Below are 23,971 nucleotides of genomic sequence, written 5' to 3'. Positions count from 1 at the left end.
GGCATCATATTATGTAAAGCAAATTTATATAATCTCAGATTTGAGAGTTGTTTTTGTCCATGGAACATATGAATTGAGTTTCCCCAACTTGTTTGAGTATGAAAACTTTGGTATTGTGAATTTTTCTCTTAAATTTGTATTTAATCATCAGTTGCATGCATCCATAGTACTTAATTTCTGTAAAAATATTATGGATATCTTACTGAATTAGAAGAGATTGAGCTTTGTTTACAAAGCTCTGGCTTTTAGATAATAGCAGCTCATGTCCACCTAATAATTGTCAACCACAACTGAAATGTTGAGTTTTTTCTAAAAGATCAAGAGTCAAGGTAAAATATCTCTTCAGAGTAGTACTGTGCACACACACATTTTTCAGTCTGCTTAACAAAGTGCAGATTTCAGAAATGTTGTATAGGTGGCTTAGTAATGAAGCTCATGGTAGTGGATTCCATTCAGTCGTGTTTCGGGTCCCGGTGCTTTGTGTTGTGATTCTGGAAGTGGCAATACTCAGGCCCTTTTACACTTCAGATTTAGGAGTGACATCCTGACTTCTGAGTTATCTGGTCTGCAGTTTAGATGAATGACATGTTTAGAAAGCAGTCTGGACATGTGGCTAAAGTATTAGACTGTTGTACCTAAATACATCACTAAAAAAGCTGTGGGAAATTACATTAATTTGAAGAAAGACTGACATACAGTCTCTGAAAGTCTGAAACTGCAGTCTGAGTAGTATCTGCAGTTCTATGACACTTGCATATTTTATCACAGTGCGTTCTTCCTTAAGCTGAATTTAGTTGTATAGCCAGGAACGGTATCATTATTTTTGTAAAGTGCATTAAATGTGAAAAACCTCATTACTTACCCATACTAATCCTTAATGCATGATGTATTTTTGATGTTGATACAGTGGGTCCAGCATGTTTATATAAAGGTCATTTTTAAATTGATGTGAAATTAAATTAGAGACAGACATGTGACATGCCCTCAAAAGAGTGTCATTCTCTGACAGTGGTTTGTAGGGCAGCAGAACTCACTAACTCACTGCTTTGAAGCCAGGGCTTCTTATTCTCTTTGCTCATCAGCCATCCCACCTACATGGTCCTGCTGCTCCTCTGAGCACAACAGAATTTATTGCTAGGATAGTCTTCTGCTGATCTAAGGTAACAGGGTCCATTAGGGAGTGAGAGCAGTCAGGAACATGGGGGCAGGTGTGAATGGGAGGGGGGTGGAGAAGGGGTGGAAATGGACTGCTCTTCTTCCACTACAGCAAGCTGTTCAGTTGGTTTGGGGAGATGGTAGGACTGGGACTTCTTCACCTGAATTAAGTGTTTATCTTTAAGCAGTTACATTTCTGTGAAATAAGCATGAGATGTGAGGAGGGTGTTCAGCTCTCCAAAATAGTCAGGATTATTATAGGATGTGCAGTCATCTTGTCTGGTAGGCTTTTATTTTACAGAATTAAACTATTGGTCAAGGCTTTAAGGGCAGGATAAGTAGAGTGTTCTAAGAGGAACCCAAAGGAACCTTTGTATTTGTCTGATCTGGATGTTATGTAGTGAGCTCATTTCAGAGTAGTTAAAAAGCAGCTTGAAAGAGTCTTATAATTTCACTGTTACACTTAAGTAAGTTTATATTTGTTTTTGGAAAATATGACCAAGGGTGTATCAAGAGGAAAAGAAAAACTGATGTCTTACCTGTTGCAAAGGGACTTTTAAAACAATTCGCAGTCCAGTAATAAGTTTAGCCAAAGTTTTAGGAGTAGTATTTCCCACAGTAATCAGGGAAATTAGCATTTAGGCCTTTTTTTCTTGGACTTTCTTTTAAATTGCTTTTCACTATTATGAGCGAGCTGATGTGAACATTTGAATTTTTAATGTATTCTATTATATACCAACAGCTAGTGTAACCTAAGGAATGTTGTGGTATTTTTAAGCGTATTCCTGGACCTTCTTTACCAGTGATAAAAAAAGGAATCCTAGATGGAAACTTTCAAAATAACAATGACAGAGTACTGTAGGCACTACAGTGTTTAAAGCAGACTGAAATACTGGGCAGCAAGCCCAGTGCAGTGATCCAGGCTTCTCTTTGAAATAGCTACCCCCAAAGATCTGTTTCTTGTGCTCTTTCCTAGGCTAAGTGGGAATATAGGAACTCTTTTAGGGCATTTTAATATTCATGTCTGCTGTCTTTATAGCTACCTAAAGGGGAGATGAGGTATGAAGGAAGGTATCCAAACTGGTATCCAGCATTGCACTGAACTGTAAGATGTCTTACTGTTCATAATTAAAAATTATGCCTTCTTTCAAGCCTTGTCTCTGTCCGATAGGGTAAATGCTGCATGTTTAATGGTTTAGTTGGAGAACTTCCAGAGTTGAGAAAGCTGGTGTGTAGCTTCCCCCAGTCTGAGATTAGTTGAATCCTATAATCTTAAAGGCCAGCAGAGTGCACTAATCACAAATACTAATACTGGGCTACTGTCCACCAGTAGATTTTACAGGATGAAGGGAGCCTGGTCATGGTTTTCACCAATGGGAGCATTTACATAGCAAAAGTCCTTGTCACTGCTCTAAAGACTGCTTATCCAACAAATAGCATAAAATAAATTAACTCCCTCATAGGAAATATTGGAAGTCAACTCCTTACACCGTAGCAAATTGAGTTCCCTTTTGCTGTTTTGTGTCTAGCTTAGGAGCTTTGTTTGTTCCAGCATTTATCCAGTATATTGTCAAAGCCACTCTCTTGAAGCAGAAGCATTTGTCTTAGACTCCCTCACATACAAGGTCAGTAATTTTAGGCCTTTCAGTTCTGGTAAGTGCCCCAGCATCTAGACTGTTCCTCAGATGGTAGTCACAAGTTCTGGTACTGTTCTGAGCAATCTGTCAGTTAAGCTGTATCGGAAGTACTTTGGACAACCAAAGTTAGCTTTAGGTTCATCTGTGACCACTTTGAAAAATATTTTTAAGGTAAAGTGGTTAGCAGTTAGGTACAGGTGCTTAGGGTGTTTTGTGGTCAGAATTGAAGCAGTCTGAATTCTGCCACTGCCAAGAACTGCATAACCCTGGCTTGCATGTACTCATAATTGCTTCCTTCAAGCAAAGGAAGCTTGCTCCTTCAAGACTGCCATACAGTCTTTTATATGTAACCGGAATTAGTCCAAAGTTGTGGAAAGGTATATAGACAAGTTATGAGAACTAAGAAGAAAAATTATACACAATTGAAAAGCAAACAGGTAATGTCTCAGTATATTGGCAAACCACTACTTCTTTTCTGTAAATTTCAAGTCTATGCAAAGTTAGAAAGCAAGCAGAACTTTCTCTTTAAGCTCTGGAATACTTGGCAGTGGTCATTTTAGCTCTATGGAAATGTATGTTAAAATTTTTGCATTGCTTGGGTTGATAATAAAAAAGCACAACTGTTTCTTGAAGAAGAAGAAAATTGTGCTACTTTGGGCTTGAATTCTGTTTTAAACAGTTCAAAAGTTAAATTACTAACATTCTTTTACAGACCATGTAAATGTCCTAAGGAAAAGGTCTTTTGAAAGCTCATGAAATTTCCAAACTTATACTCTGTGAGATAGAATTCTGAGGAATTGTGGTTTTTTTTTTCTTTTTTTCTTTCTTTTTTTTTTTTTTCCTCATTTCCTTTTTTTTTTTCTTTTTTTTTTTTTTCCCTCTAGGAACTGTTCCAGCAGCTCTTTCTAAAGTTTCTAGAGTTGCCACATCACCAGTTATACTAATATTAACAGCAAACTTGGATCTGCTATCCACACAGGTTTCGTTTCAGCATATTACTGAAGTAATTAAAAATGGCAAACTATTCAGGTTTTTGCTTCTGGCAATACTGTGTACACTCATTATCAACATAATGTACTTCAGGACAGATATGAAAACTTTTCCTTAGCTCAAGTGGTTTTTATAAAGCGTGTGTGGTAGGCCACGTAGCCTAGTAAGATGCTCTCATAAAACAAAACATCTGTGGTTCCTTGGTGTGGTAGTGTTCAATAATGAAAAAAACATGCAAACACAGTCATGGGAAACTTTGTAACTTTTATTTTAAAGGAACTGTGAGATACTTGCAGTGCTCAGGATAATCTATCAGTTGTAATTTATGGGTATATTTGCATGCTTAAAATACATTTTAAAAACTTTGTTCTATTACAGTAAATGTGCTTAATGGCTTACTGCTGACATCAGGACTGCTTACTACAGACATCTTTCTGCAATGTTTTCTATTGATGGTCCTGAAGCTTTCTGCCAAATAAAGAGGGAAGAAAGGCTGAAATCAGTGTAGAAGGGAAGGGGTGGTGCTGCATCCTTTCCTGGTAGTATCTGGGGCTTGAGAGAGGCAGGGTTCCTTCTAGGAAATAGCAATCAATTGTGAATTCATAGCAAATTGCCAGCTGGTATGGCAATAACAAAATTGCTTTCAGTTTCTCATATCCTGTAGAGGTCATCACTAAGGAGCAATTAAGAGGTTTTTAGTTAGGTTTTTCAGCACAAAAATGGGCATCTCCTAAAATCGGTGACTTTTTGTCATTTAAATCAAACTAATTCTTTGTGCTTCTCCCAGGATATCTGTCCTTGCTTCCATCCTCTGTAAACTTTGTTTTTACCCCTAAGTGTGTCCAGGAGTTCCTTGCTCATCTGTGCAGGCCTCCTGGCACTCCTGCCTGCTTTCCTCTTCACTGGGACGTATCAGTCCTGAGCATGCGGGAGGTGATCCCTGAATATAGACCAGCTTTTCTGGGGTCTCTATCCACACAGAGCTTTATCCCATTCTATCCCACCAAGTAGGTCCTTGAAGAGACCAAAATCGACCCTTTAGAATCAAGTGCTCTCAGCCTTGCACATTTTTCATTGCCCTAAAGATTTTGAATTCTACAGTGGCATGGTCACTGCAACCTGGTCTCCCACTAAGTCATCGCTCACCTGCATGTCTGTTGGTGAGAACAAGGTCCAGCAGAGCACCTTTTCTGGTTGGTTCCTCTATGATTTGAAGGAGGAAGTTGTTAGTAGTGCACTCTAGGAACTTCTTGGAATGCTAGTGATCTTCTGGGTTGTCCCTCCAGCCGATGTCGGGGTGATTAAAGTGCTCCCATAAGGACCATAGCCTGGGAGTGTGAAGTAGCTCCTGTCTGTCTAAAGAGAGTTTCATCCACTTGGTCATCTTGGTTGGGTGGCCTGTAGCAGACCCCCACTGTGATATCACTTGTCTCTGACTTCCCTTAAATCCTGACCCACAGAGTCTCTGTCAGCTCCTCATTCATCTCCAAGTGGAGCTCCATGGACTACAGCTGGTCCTTGATGTAGAGAGCAACACTCTGCCCTCTTTTGCCTTTCCTGCCCTTCCTAAATAGTTTACACCCAACACTCCAGTCATGCTCTGAGCATCTCTGTCCGCAGCGTGGTGGGTGCAGCATCCACTGAGGATCCCCTCCCCCGGCATCTCTAGTTTAAAGCCCTCCTAACTAAATTGTCCAGCCACTGGCCAAAGGCTTTTACCCCTTCTGCTGACAGGTGGACCCCATCAGCCCCCAGGAGAACAGGTTTATCAAAATGAGCCTTATAGTCTAGGTAGCCAAAGCCCTGATTATGGCACCACTCCTTCAACCATTCACTGACTTTTCTAATTCTGTCAGCTCTTTCCTTCCTTTTTTCTTTGGCTGGGAGGATTGATGAGAACACTGCCTGTGCTACCAAGTCCTTCTCTGCTGCTGCCAGTGCTCTGTAGTTCTTCCGACTGTTTTTCAGGTTACTTCTAACCATATCATTGATGGCCACATGAAATAGTAGGAGGGTAATAGTCAGTGGAATGTAAGAATTTAGGCAATATTTCAGTGATGTCCTTAATACAAGTTCCTAGTAAGTGGCAGACCTCTCTAGTAAGTGGGTTAGGTCTGCAAAATGGACAAATGTGTCTACATGAGTGGCAGGAATCGTGGGAAATTAAGGGCCTGTTAGTCTGACCTGGGTGCTGGGGAGGGGTATGGAGCTGATCATCTTGAATGCCATAATGCAGAATGTGCAGGAAAATCAGGCCCCAGTCAGTTCATCCAAGGCAGTTCCTGCTTGACCAGTCTGATCTCTCTCTGTGACATGGTGACCCATCTAGCCTATGTGGGAAAATCTGTGGTTATGGTTTATCTGGTCCTTAGTGAAGCCTTGGACACTTTGTATCACAGCGTTTTCCTGGAGGAGCTGGCTACAAACGACTTAGACCAGGGTTTTCTTCACTGGGTAAAAAACTGTTGACGGCCGATGGCAGGGCACAGAAGTGATGTGGTGAATGGAGTTAAATCCAGCTGGCAACAAGTCACAAATTGTGATTCCCCAGGACTCAGTGTTGAGACTGGTTCTGTTCAGCATCTTTACAAGTGTCTGTTCAGTGATCTGTACAAGCCTATTTATGTACCCTCAGTAAGTTTGTAGACAACAGTAAGTTGAGTGGGAGCCTTGATCTCCCTGAGGGCAAGAGGGCTCTACAAAGAGACCTGGACAGCCTGAATTGATGGACTGAATCATATCTGCATGGTAACAACTATATAGTGACATTGAAATAGAAAATTTGTAGTCAGTGAGTTTTAGTACAAAATGAGTGGTTGTGTTGAATGAAAAATTCTCAAAAATAATCAATGCTTTTTCTGGAAAAAAGCATTTTGAAAGCATGTATTTTTTAAGATGTGTGTATTTGGCAAAATTTGTGCTCTACAGAGGCTTCACATTCTTTCCCTGGCTTCTTATAATGTGAGACTAGTGCAGTCTGATGGTAACTGAAGTAACTATTAAAATATCTCTTTTTACATGAAGTATCTTGCACAGAACAATGTCTCCTCTGTCACTCGGTTTAATTGCTGGGCCAGTGTTAATGCAGTTCAGCAAGCTGTCAATGTTCTGATTTCACTTGAAGTTTCAATCACCACATTTAAAACACCAGTCCAGTGAATGTGGTTAGAATAACACATATTGGGTGTTTAGAACCAATGATCTGACCAACCTGGCATCTTACAGCTTTGGGTCCAGAATTCATTAAAATTTTGTACCTGTATACTCACTCCTCTGTGTCTGTAGTTTCTTAGTGTATTATCCTCAGAGCACTAATCAGTAAGTGTAGTAATGGTCAGTGTTTCCCACCTGTTTGGCTGATGAGGAGATATGACTGGTGTTCTGTGGCTGTTTCAGAGCCAGACATGCTGGCAAACGAGTCTGCATGTGCTAATTGGCAGCTAAAATGGGAAAGGTTTGAATTCTGCTTATGTAATTCTTCTATCTTAGGCATGCTAATTCTCGTCCTTATCTCCTACTTGGCTACCATTTTTCGTGAAATGTTCAGGAGCTCTGTCCTGTGCTGATTTGTCAAACTTGATTTCTATCTAGTAAGCCCGAAAGTTACTGGGGAGGCATACTGACAGGCAAGCAATGTGATGACAAACTTAATTTCCTCAGAAACCAGGTTAACAAATTTAATTCCAGAATATACAAAGTTTTAATGTTCCACACTCTGAAAATAGCTGAGAAAAGTTGTAATGTATTGGCTCTAGAGACTTGGAGGTTTTTTCCTCTGGTGAATTAGGAGGCCAATACAACCATTTCTTTGCAAAAAATATGATTAATTAAAACTCAAGTTGGAACACAAAGCAGCAAACAAATTCTGAAAATTGAAATTTAAAACAAATTTGAAAAGTAGATTTTTTAGGTTACATGAACACAGTATGTTTTAACTGTAGGATAGGATATATTTTCCTTCATTTTTTTAATGGGTAAATAAAGTAATTTGTCATAACATTAGTGTTACATAAACGTAGCTACACCAATTGATGTAATGTTTAAAGAACTTCAAGTCTAAATAAAGTACTTAAAAGCAAAATTATATATAGAAGAACCAGCATGGCTGGCAATCTTCCAAATTTCCATATTAAGCTTTCTGCCAGCTCAGGTGCTGATTCCTTGCTTGCTTTTAAAGTCCATCATTAGCTGTGCCACCTTTCTGTAGATAAATAATTGCTTTCAGTCAGTGTTGTCCAAAGCACTTCCAAAACAAATGAATACATTATTAATATGAGATGAGTTCTACCTATGCAAAAAGAAGGGGCAGCATGCATTCTTGTAGGGCTGATGGGCATACAGCTGCCATTTTCCCTGCTTCCACACTTCCATTCCACCACCAGTAAGTATCCTGGCGTAGCAGACTGATCTTATAGCTGGAACTGAACAGTTTTGTTATGGTTCAAAAATTAATCTTGGATGTTTTACTTACTGACAGAGCACTCTTGTATGTTACTCTGAGACAGTATGACAGTTCATATGCTGACTGTTTGGCTGTATGGTAGTGGAGGCCTTCTGATGAAGAATGGTTGATCACTGAATCCCAAACACATCTCAGTGAGCAATGGCATGCAAAGAACAACTGGTTGGCCAGAAGAATGGCATGAGTATTCCGGAAAAACACATGTAATCAAGTGCAATTTACTAGTCCTTCACTTTGGACTTCATGAAGTTCTGCAAGGCTAAGTGTAAGATCCTGCATATGGGTTGGGGCAGCCCCCAGTAGCAGTGTAGGCTAGGCGATTGAGAGGCTGAGAACAGCCCTGTGGAGAAGGACTTGGGGGTACTGGTAGTTGAAAAACTGGACATGAACTGGCAATATGTGCTTGCAGCCCAGAAAGCCAATTTTGTCCTGGGCTGCATCAAAAGAAGTGTGAGCAGCAGATAAAGGGGAGTGATTCTTCCTCTCTTCTCTACTCTGCTCTGGTGAGACCCCACATGAAGTACTGTATCCAGCCATGGAGTTATTAGTACAGGAAAGACATGGGTGTTCCAGTAGACTGAGTCCAGAAGAGGGACATAAAGGTAATGAGAGGACTGGAGCAGCTTTCCTATGAAGAGCCTGAGAGTTGAGGTTGTTCAGCCTGGGTAAAAAAAAGCTCTGAGAAGACCTTACAGGGCCTTTCCAGTACCTGAAGGGGCCTATTGGGAAGCTGAGGAAGGACTTTTTTACAAGGGCATATGGCGATAGGACAGGGTGTAATTGTTTTAAGCTAGAATTGGGGAGATTTAGCTTAGACATTCAAAATAATCTTTTTGTTGTGAGACTGGTGAGACACTGACACAAGTTGCCCAAAGAAGTTGTGGATGCCCCCTCCCTGTAAGTGTCCAAGGACATGTTGGATGGGGCTTTGAGCAGCCTGCTACAAGTGGAAGGTTCCCTGACTATGTCAGGGAGGTTGGAACGGGGTGATCTTTAAGCTCCCTTCAAACCCAATCCTTTCTACAATTTTATGAAACAGAGCTGGATTTACAGTTTGCCAGAGTTTATTTACGCTCTTACCGTTCTCCCTTCTGAACATTTCTACAGTGCACTTTTTCAAGTGATTGATAGCCCATGGCTGAGACAGTCAAATCGAGGCAGAATAAGGGAGAATAATCTGAAGCACTGGTTTGTCCTTTCAGCTGAGCTGCTAACTGCTGCTACTTTTCTTGCAAGATGGAGGTGGTATCTGTTTGAATGCTTTAGTTTTACCTTCTGTTGGAAAGGAATCGATGTTTAATAGAGCTTTTACTGGCTTATGTAGAAAGGAGTCTTGCATCCCTTAGTTCTGTCAGACAAGGCCATCCCTTGATGTTTTTGTGCTTTGACAGATGGACTGAATTTAACTTACATTTAAAGAACTTGTTGATCTGGTACAAAGCAGCAAGGAGAGTTCTATCTAGCTCTGTGCTGGTGCTTAGGCTAATACTGCGGTTCATGAAGACTTGTAAGCAAAAAGGTGGAAAGTGCTCAACAGTGTTACTGAGGGTCATTTTTAGATAAAAGGAGGTTAATCTTTAGAAACTCTTTGTTAACCTGAGTCATACTATATTTTTAAAATATCTTTAAAACAGGGTTTTAAGTTTGTAAGTGTCTTTTGGCTGTCTTTTTAATATTTGTGATTTGTATGCTTAATGAAAATAATTACACTGATTGCCACAGGTACCAGTAAAGGTATGGTGGTGTGCTTCAGAATACACAAGTGATGTAGAGATTCATTGTGTTGCCATGGGAGCAGTGCTCTCTTTCTCATCTGCTTTTAAAAAGTTCACCATTTGAAGAAAAGAAGGGAAAAAACCTTCATCACTGTCATTATTTACTCACCTGCATTCATCCTGGTAATTCCTGTGCCACTACTGTAGCTTCTGCTGATAGTGTCTTCCTGTGAAGTCAAAGCATAAGGGATTGTGAAATTCACATGTGGCTTCTAACTAATTCTTCTTGTCTAATTAAGAAATTCTAGACATAAAAGTCCATTGATTTGAGGTTGGCTGTGTTGACTACCTTCATCACATCCACCTGCAACATTCTTTGGAAATACTTTTAGCAGAATGGTAGCTGGGTGTTAGCTAACTTATGTCCAGCTGATCAATTAAATGCAGGTATAGAAGTCAAACCTTCAGTCATTCCTCTGCTTTGAGTATTTATGTCATTTTTATTTCCATGTGTTGACTTATGTGCTGATGTATGTAATATAGTATCTAGGAAACTACGGGCCAGTTAACCTCACTTTCCTCCCTGGGGAGATGATGGAACGGCTCATTCTAGATGGCGTCTCTATAAATGTGGAGAAAAAGAAGGTTTTCAGGAGTAGTCAGCATGAGCAGAAAGGGGAAATCATGGTTGACTAATGTGATAGATGTCTATGGTATAACTGGCTGGATAGATGAGAGGAGAGCAAAGGATGTTGCCTCCCTGGACTTCAGTGAGTCTTTTGACACTGTTTCCTGTATCATCTTCAAGATAAACTTTGGAACTGTGGGTTAGATGAGTGGACAGTGGGAACTGGCTGAATGCCAGAGCTCAGAGGGTTGTGATCATTGACACAGAGTGTAGTTGGAAGCTGTGTTCCTCTGGGGTCTGTTCTGGGTCCAGTTTTATTTAGCATCTTCATCAGTGACCTGAATGAAGGGATCCAGTGTGCCCTCAGCAAGTTTGCAAAAGATATGTAAAGCTGGGAGGAGCTTCTGATTCAGCAGAAGGCTGTGCTGCCATTCAGTGAGACCTGGACAGGCTAGAGAGCTGGGCAGAGAGGAACCTAATGAAGTTCAAGAAAGCCAAGTGTAGAGTCATGAACCTAGGGAGGAATAGTCCCATGCCCCAGTACAGGTTAGCAGTTGACCTGTTGGAAACCAGTTCTGTGGCGAAGGCCCTGGGGATCTTGGTAGTCAGTAAGTTAACTGAGCCAGCAATGTGTGTCTGTGGAAAGAAGGGCAGTAGCATCTTGGGTGCATTAAGAGTGTGAGCAGCAGGTTTGGGAAGGTCATTCTCCCCCACTGCTAATTATTCTCCTCCCTGGTGAGTCAGCATCTGAAGTCCAGTTCTGCACTGCCCAGATCAAGAAGGACTTGGAACTACTAGGGAGAGTGCAGTGGAGGGCTATGAAAATGATTAGGGGAATAGAACATCTCTCTTATGAAGAAAACACTGAGATACCTAGGGCAGTTTAGCTTAGAGAAGAGAAGAATGAGAGGAGATCTTATCAATGTTTATATGTAAAGGGCAGGTGTCAAGAGAGTGGTGGCAGATTTTTTTCAGTGATGCTCAGTGGCAGGGCAAGGGGCAGTGGGCACAAACTGGAACACAGGAAGTTGCATCTGAACATGAGGATAAATGTCTTTATATTGGGATGACAGAGCACTGCAGCAGGCTACCCAGAGACCATGTTAAATCTCCTTCTCTGGAGTTAATCAAAACGTGTATGGATGCAATCATGTGCGACCTGCTCTAGCTGAGGGATGGAACTAGGTAATACCATGAGGTCCTTTCCAACTCGTACTGTTCTGTGATTCTGTGATATTTGAGCAAGTTTATCATAGTTATCTGGACATTTACAACTGCTGATTATTTAGGGTTTAGAGATGTGTCTAGCCAGCTCATGATCCTGGTTTGGGCTTGAGAGTTCAAATGATTTCTGAAGTACTACATAGTGTCTTCCATACAGCGAGATACCAATTTTGAAGCAGTAAATCCATTAAATTTTGGTCTTTGGCAGAGAGCAAGTAATTCTAGACTAGCTTATTCCCTCCCAACTATCTGAGGTATTTGGAATTGCATTTCAGAACCTTTAGATGAAAATTATCTTTTCGAGCAGTCTGAGTACATTGTGGTTTCCACTTGGAGAAGTTGTGTTAGAAATTACAACTGTTCTCCATGCAGTAAGAAATATAGTGCTATATTGAAAAAGAAACTCAAATTTCAGTGCTTCAGTTGAGAAATTACAAAAGAAAGCAGCATGGACAGACTGTGGTCAAAGGGTTTGAAGGTAATTCACAGAGAGTGCGTGTGTTACCTTTTCCATCAGAAAGATGGAGAGAGTGGGCAGTGTGTTTTTTCCCATTCATGATTTGCAACACAGCTTGGGAATCTGATCGGGTAGGTGCCTGGAAGCCTGAGACACTGCAGGTGTTTTGTGGGTGCTAGTGGTGATGCTTCTGCTTGGTTTGGGTAGCAGAGTGCTATATTCTAGAAAATTTTGCCTCATGTTTCATGAGCCTGTCTATATTTTGCTAGATGTATGGTGATGCATTACAGACCACTTAGTTAGAACCTGTTTACATGGATGTGACAAAGGCCACTACAGTGGTATCACACAGACACCATCTGAAGAAATGTGTGTGTTCTTCAGCACTCTGTGCTGGAATTTGCTCCATACTCTAAATAAGGGATAGCTCATTAATCATAGCCTGATTTGTTGTAGCCCATCTCTCTTTTTCCTCCTGTACTTTCTCAATTTGCTTTCTTTGTCCTGGGACCAGTGTGCACATCTTACCATGAGGGGAGACCGTTGAAGATGATCTGGCTGAAAACTCAAGAAGGCTACAATGTGCTGGGTATTTCTTCTTTGTAGGTATATATTTGTGTAAAACTGTCTTGAAACTGAACGAGTGAACCTGATATGCCACATAGGTGCAGTTATATTGTTCTTGCTGTCTTTGCCCTCCTACTTACATGTATTTTTATAGTGCAAATATATGAAGCAATAATAAAATATTAGGTCTGAAACTGGATATTTCCAGATATTTTGACATGTATAAAATAGATTTTGTAATATAGTGATTCTTTTTCTAAAAATGAAAAAAACAAAATAAACTTGGCAATTCCTAACTTTTCCTAAGAATCTAAAATTTGTTAGATCTTTCAAGCTGACATTCCAGATAATAGAGAGAAATATTCGTAATGAAGTTCCAGAAACATTTTTTCACTTAGATTATTCACTCAAAAGATTATGTACTAATGTTAGTTCTGGCTAAAATGTGATCCAGCTGCAGGTGTTTTGAATTTTAAAACTCTCTGTTGCCAAATAGCACCAAAAATTAACATTTAGAATACTCTGTTGCCATGGTAGTTTCTTGATTAGAAGACTGCCAAGTAACTATAAAATCAAACCAGGAAAGGAAAGAAGATCAGTGAAAACTGAAACATTACTTAGTTCCATGTTTTTCTTATAGGTATTGGAGAGACCTTGTATATACAAATACATTTAACTTACTTTTTTTTTTTTTTGTAAGCTGGGTTTCTTTCTTTGACATTTGTTGATACATAATTTAAGTAGCATATACAACAGGTTTTGGTATCTTTTTAATTGCTAATACTTGAGGGGTTTCAGAAGCAAAGTTTTAATTGCAGTGAAATCAAGAAGCTGTTCTACACCTTTGGGCACATGTAAATATTTTTTACTTCTGTTTTGAGCCAGTTTCCAGCTAGTGAATTTTGGCATGCCAGTGTTCTCTTGGCAGAAGGGGTCTTCATGAGGACTGAGATATATAGCTTATACTTATGTTTATCACTTATGATATGTTTTACTTATGATTGTTTATCACCATTGTTCATTCACTAGACAGGATTTGTATGGGTATGTGGTAATTTGTTGACAGCAAGATGATCAGGTTTAAAACAGATTGTTTCTTGAGACAAAATTTACGAGATAGGTTCTTAGTGTTTTCTCATTCTCATTCCACTCCCAGGTGTGACATTCATGTCAGATAAAGTCTGTTATTCTGGAGAGCACTGGAAGAAACTGTAGCAGAAGAGCAATCTCAGAACTGCCCTGTGTTTTTTCCAGGCATAAGGCGATACAGAAGATAGAAAAGACATTATATTACGAAGTGGATTTGGACTTGCCTATGTAAAATTGCATAACATTGTTTAGTAATGATACCATCAAACTGTAAATGAAGTTTTTTTCCAATTGTATCTGGAGCTTTAAGACAGTCTAGGTATAGGATAGACTTTACTGGGGGAGAGATGAAAGGCCTCTGTGTAATGGGTGTGTGCTTGTGTAATTAAATGGATATTTCAGAACACTGTAGTTTCTTAATTGGATGAGGGCTAGGTGCAGTGTCCTTCATTGAGGAGAACAGAATGATTTGTCTTCTGTGTCTTTTCTGTTTTTTCTGGTTACTTGAACAAGTACTAGGACCAGACTGTGTACTGGCATAAAGCAGAAGTGAATGGAGAACCTCCAGTCCATCTAGCACTGGCTGTTTAATAATTTAAGTGCATTATTGGGTCAGGACCAAGATGTTCAACACTTAATAGGCTGAAGCCCAGGAAGAACAAAGGTATGTGCTTTATGCACAGAGGAAAAAGGCATGGTCATGGGTTTATTTGCTTTCATGAATTTTGCAGAGCTGGTACTGACTGCATAAGTAAGCTTTTATTAACTTTGAATTAACAACAATTTAAGACATTCTGGGTCTTTCAAGTATTCTCATGTACAATGCTTTTGTATATGGTAATATGAAAACAGTTCCTATTGGAACAAAGTGCTTCCTGTATTTCAGTGCTTTTGAATAGAGTATATTATAACATATTATGGGCAGAAACATGTTACTGGTGATTTTTTTCCTCTTAATTCAATGAAATAATAATTTTTGACAAACAGTTTTGTTTTTTGGCTTTTGTTTTGTTTTGGTTTTTTGGTCAAGTGTTGTAGTTAAGAATAGGTTTGTACCCTTCTTGATACATCTTTTACAGATAGAAATCTTTTAGTCACACTTCCCAGCATTTTTTTCTAATTGGCTGAGCACTAGCCTAGTTTGGAGGCATGTTGCCTGCAGGGACCCCAAAATGAGTTTCAGAAGTAGCCAAGTATAACACTTTATTGTAATATAGTGTTCCTTTGAGAACTTTGTTGCTGTTGTCTTAAAAATATGAAGGCAAGTATCTTTTCACTAGTCTTGTGAGTCTAAATGTAATGTTCTGCCATAAATGTAATTTTGTCCTCATTGTTTGGTGTTGTTTTATTGCCATTACCAATATGGAGACTGTTCTGTAGTGATTTAGGTTTCTGGATGCTAAACCAGACACTTCTTTGGTTCTTTCATCTAAAAATATATTAGGTTTCTCTCCAGGAAACTTGAAAGTTTCTTTTCATAAAAGAATTTTTGCAACAGCTTATGGGAGGCTCTTAAAATAACTTTCTGTTCTACTACATGTTTTGTCTTGTGTTATCTATAGTAACCATGCCCCATTAATTTAAAAGGGATAATGCAGGTGATCAGAAGCCCTTTCTTTAAGACCAGCACATATTCAGGTATAATTCAGACCTTCCAAAATTTTTGTTAGTTAAAATTAAAGTTCTTTGTAACTACTACTAAAATATCAGTATTCAAACAAAACTATTTTCTTGGGGAAAAAAACAAATTAAAAAAGCCCCCCAAAAAACAACCTAGGAGGAAATCTTGGGATCTGTGTCAGTTTCGCCACCTTTATTATTTATTAGAGAAAGAGAAGGGGTTGGATATGCTGAGGGTTCTGAAGGGCTTGATTGAACTAGCATGCAACAGGATAAATCTCTGGGAATGTTTATGCACCCTTCAGAGGCAAAAGCAACCTCAAATTTTAGGGCAAAGTGGATGAAGCTGTTGTTTTCTCCCTTCCTCAGCTGTAAATAAATTCTGGGTTAAATATAGCTCTAGTGACATGTTTAAAAAGCACACTTGTTTGCTGGAAATCAGATTGTTGGTTTGACATTTACTTTCTTGTTCCTTTGCACCATGCCAAGTGTACCCATACATCCAAGTCAGGGCTCTCTTGGTTGTATGCCTGTATTGCCGTTTGCTGCCTGTACTAGCAGTGAGTACCAGGAGCTATTGCCATTATCAGTTAAGTGTACATTGCACTGAAGGCAGCAATTCCTGTTATAATCCCTCTCATTAATGTGTGGTGGTATTCTTACCTATTCTTACTTACTATAAAAGAATTTATATTAAAAAATGTGTACTAATCATGAATAAACAGAAATATGTTATTATTAATAAATGATAATGGCTTAATTGCCTTGTAGTTAATGTTTTCCTACAGAATAAAGAGGTGCCTTCAACAAAGGAAAGCACCTCTTGTTATTTATTTCAAAGAATCCTTGGAGTGGTTATTTTCACCTAGAATTGCAGGCTTCCTGGATTTCTAGGAATCATAGAATGTGTTGCTATTGATAGAAGGAATGGTTTGCTTTGAGGTTTGCCTGTGGTTGTAATTATTCGTTTGCACTTACTGCCACCTCTGGGTAGATAAAAAATCCTATTGTTAAAGACATTGGTAAATCTGACCCTGGCTTATACTGCAGCCTTTCTAAATTCGAGTCCCAAGACTTTTTTGGTGGGTTTTTTTCTGAACTTATTTTTTAAAAAATACTGTTCTACTTATTATGAGTAAATGTTTATTACTATTTTTTTTTTTTTCAAAATCTACTACAGGTTTTGGTTGCTTGTTTAGGGTTTTTGGTGGGGTTTTTTTGTTTGTTTTTTGTGTTTTTGTTTATTATTTGGGTTTTATTTATTTACTTTCATTCATTATGAAGTTGCCTGTCTCACTTTGTAACACAAGGAGCAAATAGTGGCTCCTAGGAGCCACCCTGGTGGTCCAAGTTCTATTTTTTCAGGCACACTGTAAATCTAAAGAAAAACTTTTTTCATTTCTGTCCCAAAGACCCGAGTGCTTTCTTGAGAACTTTAAAAGTACTTCCAAGAACACAGTTGATGCATACTGTCCCGTGTGAAAGAAGTGACTGTGGACTACATAAACTGAAATTCCTAGTCTGCCAAAGAATGAATACCTTTCTTCATTCTTGCTGTAATGTGTCTGTCCAGCCTTTATTGACTGGCAGCAGGGAAGGCTGGATTTTGGCTCTCATAGCTCCCAGAAACATGCTGTATCTGCATTGGTAGTTCTATTAAAAATACATTACAAAATATTTTTGAGACAGAAAAAAAATCATACCCAGTTTGCATCTGAAGTGCCAGACTCTTTGAGCATATGTTGTATGTAGGAAGTATTAATCCAGAAGGTGTTTTATTTTCTTTATTACACCTAGAAGATGGAATATAGGGAGCTGTGATAATTCCACTCAATATGTTATAAAAAGAAATGGTTTGCAGGCTCAGAGGGCAAATGGTATTGTTAAGGATCTTCTTTAGTGCATGGAGGCTTGAGCAGTTCTGCTGCTCTCCAGCAAAAACTTGCTACAGGTGGTTTTTGGCATGCGATTGCTGCTGTTGGCTGAAGTAAAAAGGCTTGTAGGTAACCCTCTGTGCACAGTTACTGTCAGCAGGATATCTTAGGTACAGATACAGCTTTGCTGTACACACTTTTTTTGAACAGAAGACCAATATTAAGTCAACCATTCTTGTCCCAAAAACCTTCTTTGCCTTTTCCCTTCTCTCTGTGCAATTGCCAGTAACGCCACCCTAGTGCAATTCCCCTCCCTTACTCCTCAAGGAATCCCTGTGCCACACATTCCCCCTCTGCCCTGGTGGAAGTGTGGCCAGCAATCAGCATGTGCCCCTCTCTAGAAACTGCTTTGCTCTGACTGTCCAGCCTTCAGGCAGGGCCACTGCTGAGCACAGCTCAGCCCTTAACTGCTTGCTTGTATTGGTAACCAAGTAACAAACATACTCAGGTGTGTAAAATATGAGGGTATTTTTTTGTGTTTTTTAAACAAATTGTATCATCTCATCTTTATGATCTCTACACAGGGCATTTATGCTAGCCAGGTTTCCCATTATAAGGGTCAGATTTCCCTCTGTGACTTTTAAAAGTTTTGGGTTTTTTTCTCTTAGTTGGTCAAGCTTAATTCAGGTTCATAACACTAATATTCCTGATGTAACTGGCTTGATGGTGCAGACATTGTCAAGCAATCATTTGATGATATCCTCTGAGAAATCAGAAAATAAAATGCAAGTCTTCTGTAAAGAAGGTACCAGCTTATTTTGACACTTATCCCACTGCACAAATTAAAGAGAATTTTTTTTTTTTTGTCAGGAAGACTGATTTTTTTTTGTTTGCTTTATATTTTGTATTTTCTAGGTCTAGTTGTTAAAACCCAAAATCTCATTAGTGATAGTAAGATACAACTTAATAAGTAAAGAGGTTTTTTAGAGTTGCAGAAAGCAAGGTTTTAAGTTACTATCAACTTCCTGTACCTCCAGAGTGTGAATAATTGGCAAGTCAGTGTCTAGGCCTTGGACTGCTCACGAGGAAGTTTAATGGCAAAAGATTCCAAAGATTTGTCTGTACTATCTGTGTAATTATAATTAGAATTCTGCTTATTTTATTCTGGGGCAAGAAATAAGACAAAAACTTAATTGTCAGGTTTTCTTTAATGTTCTCTCTTTTGAAAAATAGTTTGGGAACGGGCTGCTGGGTTTGATAGGAATTTAAAAGAGAATGTAATGACTTGGAAATCACCTTGATTTTATTCTCATCATAAAAATCAATTCAAATACATAAAACAATTTTCATATCTCAAATTCTCCTCTGCTATAAGTAATGTTTATTTTGGAAGTCTTTCCTTAATCTTTAAAAATATTTCATAATAAAAATGCTTCAACAGATTATGTGCTAATGGTAAAGTACTGGTGTTGATTCACTGGGACAGAATAAACAAAGTGAAGGTAAAAGGTGAGTCTTTTCAAATCTTGAGCTTAGTCTAGCTCTAGGAATAAAACTAAAGTATGACTAGTTAGGAATGTCTTGTCTTATGTATAGACCTCAGACACATTTTTAGACTTTCACTTGTTCTTCCTCTGATGTTTATAGAAACAGTTTGACTTTAAGTGAAATCTGAATTAATTTGAATTGGGATTTGGTTGGCAGGAGAATGCATTCTGTTTTCAAAAATTGTTTTTTTTCTACAACTAATGTATAAAATTTAAGACAATGTAATAAGTGTATTGTATATGGAAACTAATCAAGGAAAGCATCCTATATAATATATTCTATATTTCTGACAGGTTGTGAAGATGAGAAAAGATGTGAAGAAGGCCAAAGTCCTGGCTATTCGCAGACTAACCAGACACATCGGGAAGTTAAAGTTGAAAAAGTCAGTTTTAAGTATCAGTGTTCTTGTTTGCGTGCTTATAAAGGGGGCAGTATCTTAATTGTTATCCCAAGAATAGAGAAGTGAGAGAATCATGTGTTATGTTTGAAACTTAATGCACTATTATGAATAAAATCTACTTGTCTTATTTTTGCATCACCTTAGGATAGACTGAAAGTGCTAACTAAAATGCAGTTTCATAAAGTATAATTTGGATAACATTTTTTTAAAGGACTTTAGTGTATTGGAAGCTAATCCAAATCATTTAGAGAATGTTTTATTGTACTTTTAATGGTGTCAGACCTGATCTTGTGTTTAATGTAAGTTGTGCAACTTTTTGTCACTACAGTTGTCTAGAAGGTTCAGTAGAAGAAATATCGCTTAGTTTGCACAGATATAAAAGTCATACTTGATTTTTAGTAATTAGTATTAATATTTAAGCAAACAGCACAATGTTTTATAAATTTTATTTTTAAAGGTAGCTGGTCCAAAAATAACTTATGTGCCCTACTGGGCACAGTATAAAACACATCTGTTACAGTATTCAAGGTGTAAATTGAACATACTCTTCTCCCACAATTTTAGCAAATTGTGCAAAATTGGAAGCAAGCACAATTATATTTTATATTTAAATAATATGAACTTAAAGTGTAGTTGTATTTGAGATATCAGTGTCTCATGTATCGTTATAGTTACTATTTTCTAATAACATAATATTTGTCTTATTCTGGTAAATCACTGGGTTTTTTCGCTCTGCTTGGAACAGTGAAAGCATTAGATTATTTTCAACTCTTGGCTAAAATGTTTGTTTAAATACAGGGGAGTGTGTTTATGCTCACTCTTGTGGTATTTTTATTTTGCTACTTGGTTTTAATAGATGGGGAGATGAAGTTAACAAAAATCAAGTTATTTAATAAAGACAAACTTCATTTGCAGGGGTTCACAAGAGCTGAAATTGAAGAACCAAAAACGAGTTGAGAGATTAATAGAAGAAATCCATGCTATGAAGGTAACATTGTGTTTTGATATTTAAAAAATATTTGGGGCAATTAATTTTAATAACATAAAAGATGTTTGCCTGTTTTCTGGGACTGCATTATTGAAACTTAACAGAAAAGTTTCTAGAGTCAACTTGATCATTACTGAAAGACAGTGGGAAAATTTGTTTGCTGCATCTGTCAGGGTGTTAAGACAATTTTATAAGTTTTCCAGACTAGACATGAATTTGTTTAAAAACTAATTGTCCCATGACATACGCTACTGAAACAGTTAAAGAACAAAAGTGAAGTTCACAGGTCTTTAAGAACAGGGAAGACAGTTTGTGTTCCTCACAATACAGTATCCTCACTGTCACTTCTGTTAGCTTTAAGCATGATGATACTTGTCTTTTACATTCAGCCTCACAACAGATTGAAATTTTAGCTGCAAGGGACTGGTAATGCTTGAGTCAGACCTTTTTTTATCTTCAGTCTTGCTGTCAATTTATACAGTTTTTTTATCTTCTATGTTATGACACAGCAGCATATGGCTCAGGAATTTTGAAGCTTCATAATGTTTTGTACTGATAATACCTCAGTTTTAACCATTACTGCTTAAAATTGTGTGTGTTGAAATCATGTACAAATTCCAGTCATAATGACTGAACAAGAGTCCTGTATAGGCCACAGAAACTGTTTACACATAAAATTACTGGGGTTTTTTTTGTTTTCCTTGATGACTGTAGTTATTAAATCACACTGCAAAAAGACATGGTAGCTGGAAAGGCTTAGTTGACCCATTTAGATGTGCTTTGTGCCAGACACATCAGGTAGAATCATAGTTTACTGTCAAGGTATTTATAAAACATGTCTTCACAAATCAGTAAAGAGGGGAAAGATGGATAGCACTGTATTAAAGGGTAAACCACTGGTCAAGCAACACGACAATCATATTGAGGTATTCTGCTTTTCTGGCATGCTATCAGTCTTAAACTTTGTGATTACTCTTATTTTTTTAATGATGAACTTTCCTGTCTATGTGAGCCTGATGAGGATTCTGGAAACCCAGAAGAGGTGTAGTGCAGCACTGAGCTAATAGGCCCATGGTTTATGGGGCTTCTGTGAGAATTTCACTCCAAGTTCCCTACTGCACACATCTGGAAGTGTTCACTTGGTCCACCATTGTCCTTTTCCTTCCGTGATTGGCTCATGCAGACATCTTAAATGCTTCCTGCACTCAGGACTGTATTGGCCAAGCACATTAAGGTGGTTTCTTCACTTAGTGTTAATGAGTGCAAGACTTGTGTTAACTTCAAGAGCTATTGTCAAGACAGGATAGATTTGTAATCTGGAGAGCAGAAGGCAAACAAATTTTGCTTTGAAATAGTTTATAGAAAGGGATGAAGCTTTAAAGTGAGCAGTTGAGAAAGGGAAAAAGATCTCCCACTTCTCAGGCCACTAAACACTCTGAGTTATCTGAAATTGTGCTCTGAGTGGCCTTCATTGTTAAAAAAAAAGGGAACCCTTACATAAATTTTTTCTAGTATAAAGGTTGATTCTCTTGGGTTTTTTTGGTTTTTTTTTTGGTCTTAAAAAATGTGCAAATAGACATTCTCTAGCTTTATAGTGCATTTGTTTCTTAGAGGAGAGAAAAATTCCTATTTCTTACAAATCACAGCCTAAAAGGCACTAATTATTTACATATTTCTTGCCACTATTGATTTCCACACTGAGAGCTTTTTAGAATTGACTTAGAAATATTCCTGTTCAGTATGGAAGCATCTCAAGAAAGTTTTCTCAGAAATCATTGATACCGTTTATGATAGTGGGAGTTTTTACATTGGTGAAAAGTCACTCCTAGCAACCTTAAGTTACTGATAATAGGATCACATGAATAACCAGAATTTTAGAAGATTAAGGAAAGTATGAACAGAATTGAAATGGTTAATAAGGTGAATTGGTAAGCGGTCCTTATTGTAAATTGATTATTTTCCATATAATATGTCTGCCTAATTTTAATGTGTTTAATGTGATTAGGTTTCTGTCAGACAAAAAATCTCGAGGGGCTGCAATCTCAGTAGGAGTGAATTCTTAAGAATAACATTTCTGCATTCAGCTGTCTGTAAATCAACAAACCCTTTATACTAGCTCATGTACTTGGGCACTTTTGGTCAGCACATTCTTTCAATATGGCTGCTGCCACGGCATAAGATGACTTATGTCTTTATCCAGATTGTGACAAAACAAAATCAACCAAGCAAAAATCGGTTGCATGATAGTCTGTGTTATTAGAGGACTTTTGAGAGCTGCTAGCCCTTTGAATGAAACAAATGAGAACTTCCCGCTACAAGATCTTATCTTTCAAGTGTAGCTCTTTACTAATTACAGCCTGATATTATAGGAAGAAAATACTTGCTGTTATTTGATAACTCTTGTCTTATCTCTAACTCTTGGGTATGCTTTTTTCCTGTCTTAGGTAGGACACTTAGGTAGCAGACACTGCAGACATTATTTAACTGTAAATAGACTGTTTCCCTGGAGTAGGTCATAATTAAATGCTCACTTTTCAGGTTAAATAGTGCCCGTGTCTAATTTTTTTTGTATCCTATACATATTCACATATGCATAGTTGTGCATATATTGAAAATATCAGAAGTGTTGGTGCTTGGCTGTATTAAGCTCTTTGTTATTTGATATTGCAAATACCATGTATTGTTATTGCAATAACATTTAATTTTTGATTTCATATGTTTTCATTGTTAGAAAAGGATTTTTAAAGTGGCTTAATTGCCAGATATTTGGCAATTAATTAATAATGTCTCAAGCACAACAATTAGAAGTAAACATTGTGGGAAATTATAGAAGTTAAAAATTGCAGCTATGTGGATGCAGGAACTGGGTTAATTGTTTGCAGGAGTTCTCAAAGCTAATAGAAGAGTACACTACTTTTTGAGTTCTTCAGATTTTGTTTTGCCTAAACTGTGTAACATATTTACTTAACAAATAAAAGTTGGGAAAAGAGGACACTACAATCCTCTCTAGTCTTTCTGCTATGATGCTACTTCTTAAAAAAATAAAATGCTATGTACTTAAAGAAATTTTCTGAATGAATTGAGCCACTGAAACAAGTTCAGAGAAAGGCAACCAAGCTGGTGAAGGGGCTGGAGAACAAGCCCCATGAGGAGAGGTTGAGGGAATTGGGAATGTTTAGTTTGGAGAAGAGAAGGCTGAAAGCAGTCCTCTTTGCCCTCTACAGCTGCCTGGAAGGAGGTTGTAAGGAGGCGGGTGCTGGCCTCTTCTCTCAAGTGAGTAATTATTAGGACTAGAGGACATGGCCACAAGTTGCACCAGGGGAGGTTTAGGCTATGTATTAAGAAGAAATTCTTTACTGAGAGACTAGTTAGGCATTGGAACGCCTGCCCAGGGAGGTGATGGAATCAAATATCAAGTATCAAATATCAAATTATTTAAAAAACATGTAGGTGAGGCCCTTCAGAACATGCTCTAGTGAGTGATAAAGATACTGATATATATATTTTATTTGGGAGTCAGGAGGATGTTGACAGTTGCATGTGGTGATCCTAGAGATCTTTTCCAACTGTGACAATTCTTCAATTCTGTAAATCTGTCAAAATGCATTAATTATCCA

At 38.1% G+C, this 23,971-nt stretch overlaps 1 protein-coding gene across 1 annotated transcript in view; it reads left to right on the top strand.

Annotated features, from left to right (window-relative positions):
- The window catches only part of SRFBP1 (serum response factor binding protein 1), a 71,209-nt gene that overhangs the window by 4,415 nt on the left and 42,823 nt on the right, over positions 1 to 23,971 (top strand). The window contains exons 2-3 of the mRNA XM_030467964.1: positions 19,260 to 19,348; positions 20,282 to 20,354. Coding sequence (XP_030323824.1) covers positions 19,260 to 19,348; positions 20,282 to 20,354 — 162 coding nt within the window. The remainder of the gene's footprint in view (positions 1 to 19,259; positions 19,349 to 20,281; positions 20,355 to 23,971) is intronic.

This window comes from Calypte anna, chromosome Z (assembly GCF_003957555.1).
Source record: "Calypte anna isolate BGI_N300 chromosome Z, bCalAnn1_v1.p, whole genome shotgun sequence".
Taxonomy (NCBI): Eukaryota; Metazoa; Chordata; class Aves; order Apodiformes; family Trochilidae; genus Calypte; species Calypte anna.
Note: the sequence above shows the minus strand (reverse complement) of the source record. Positions and strands in the feature narration are given on the sequence as shown.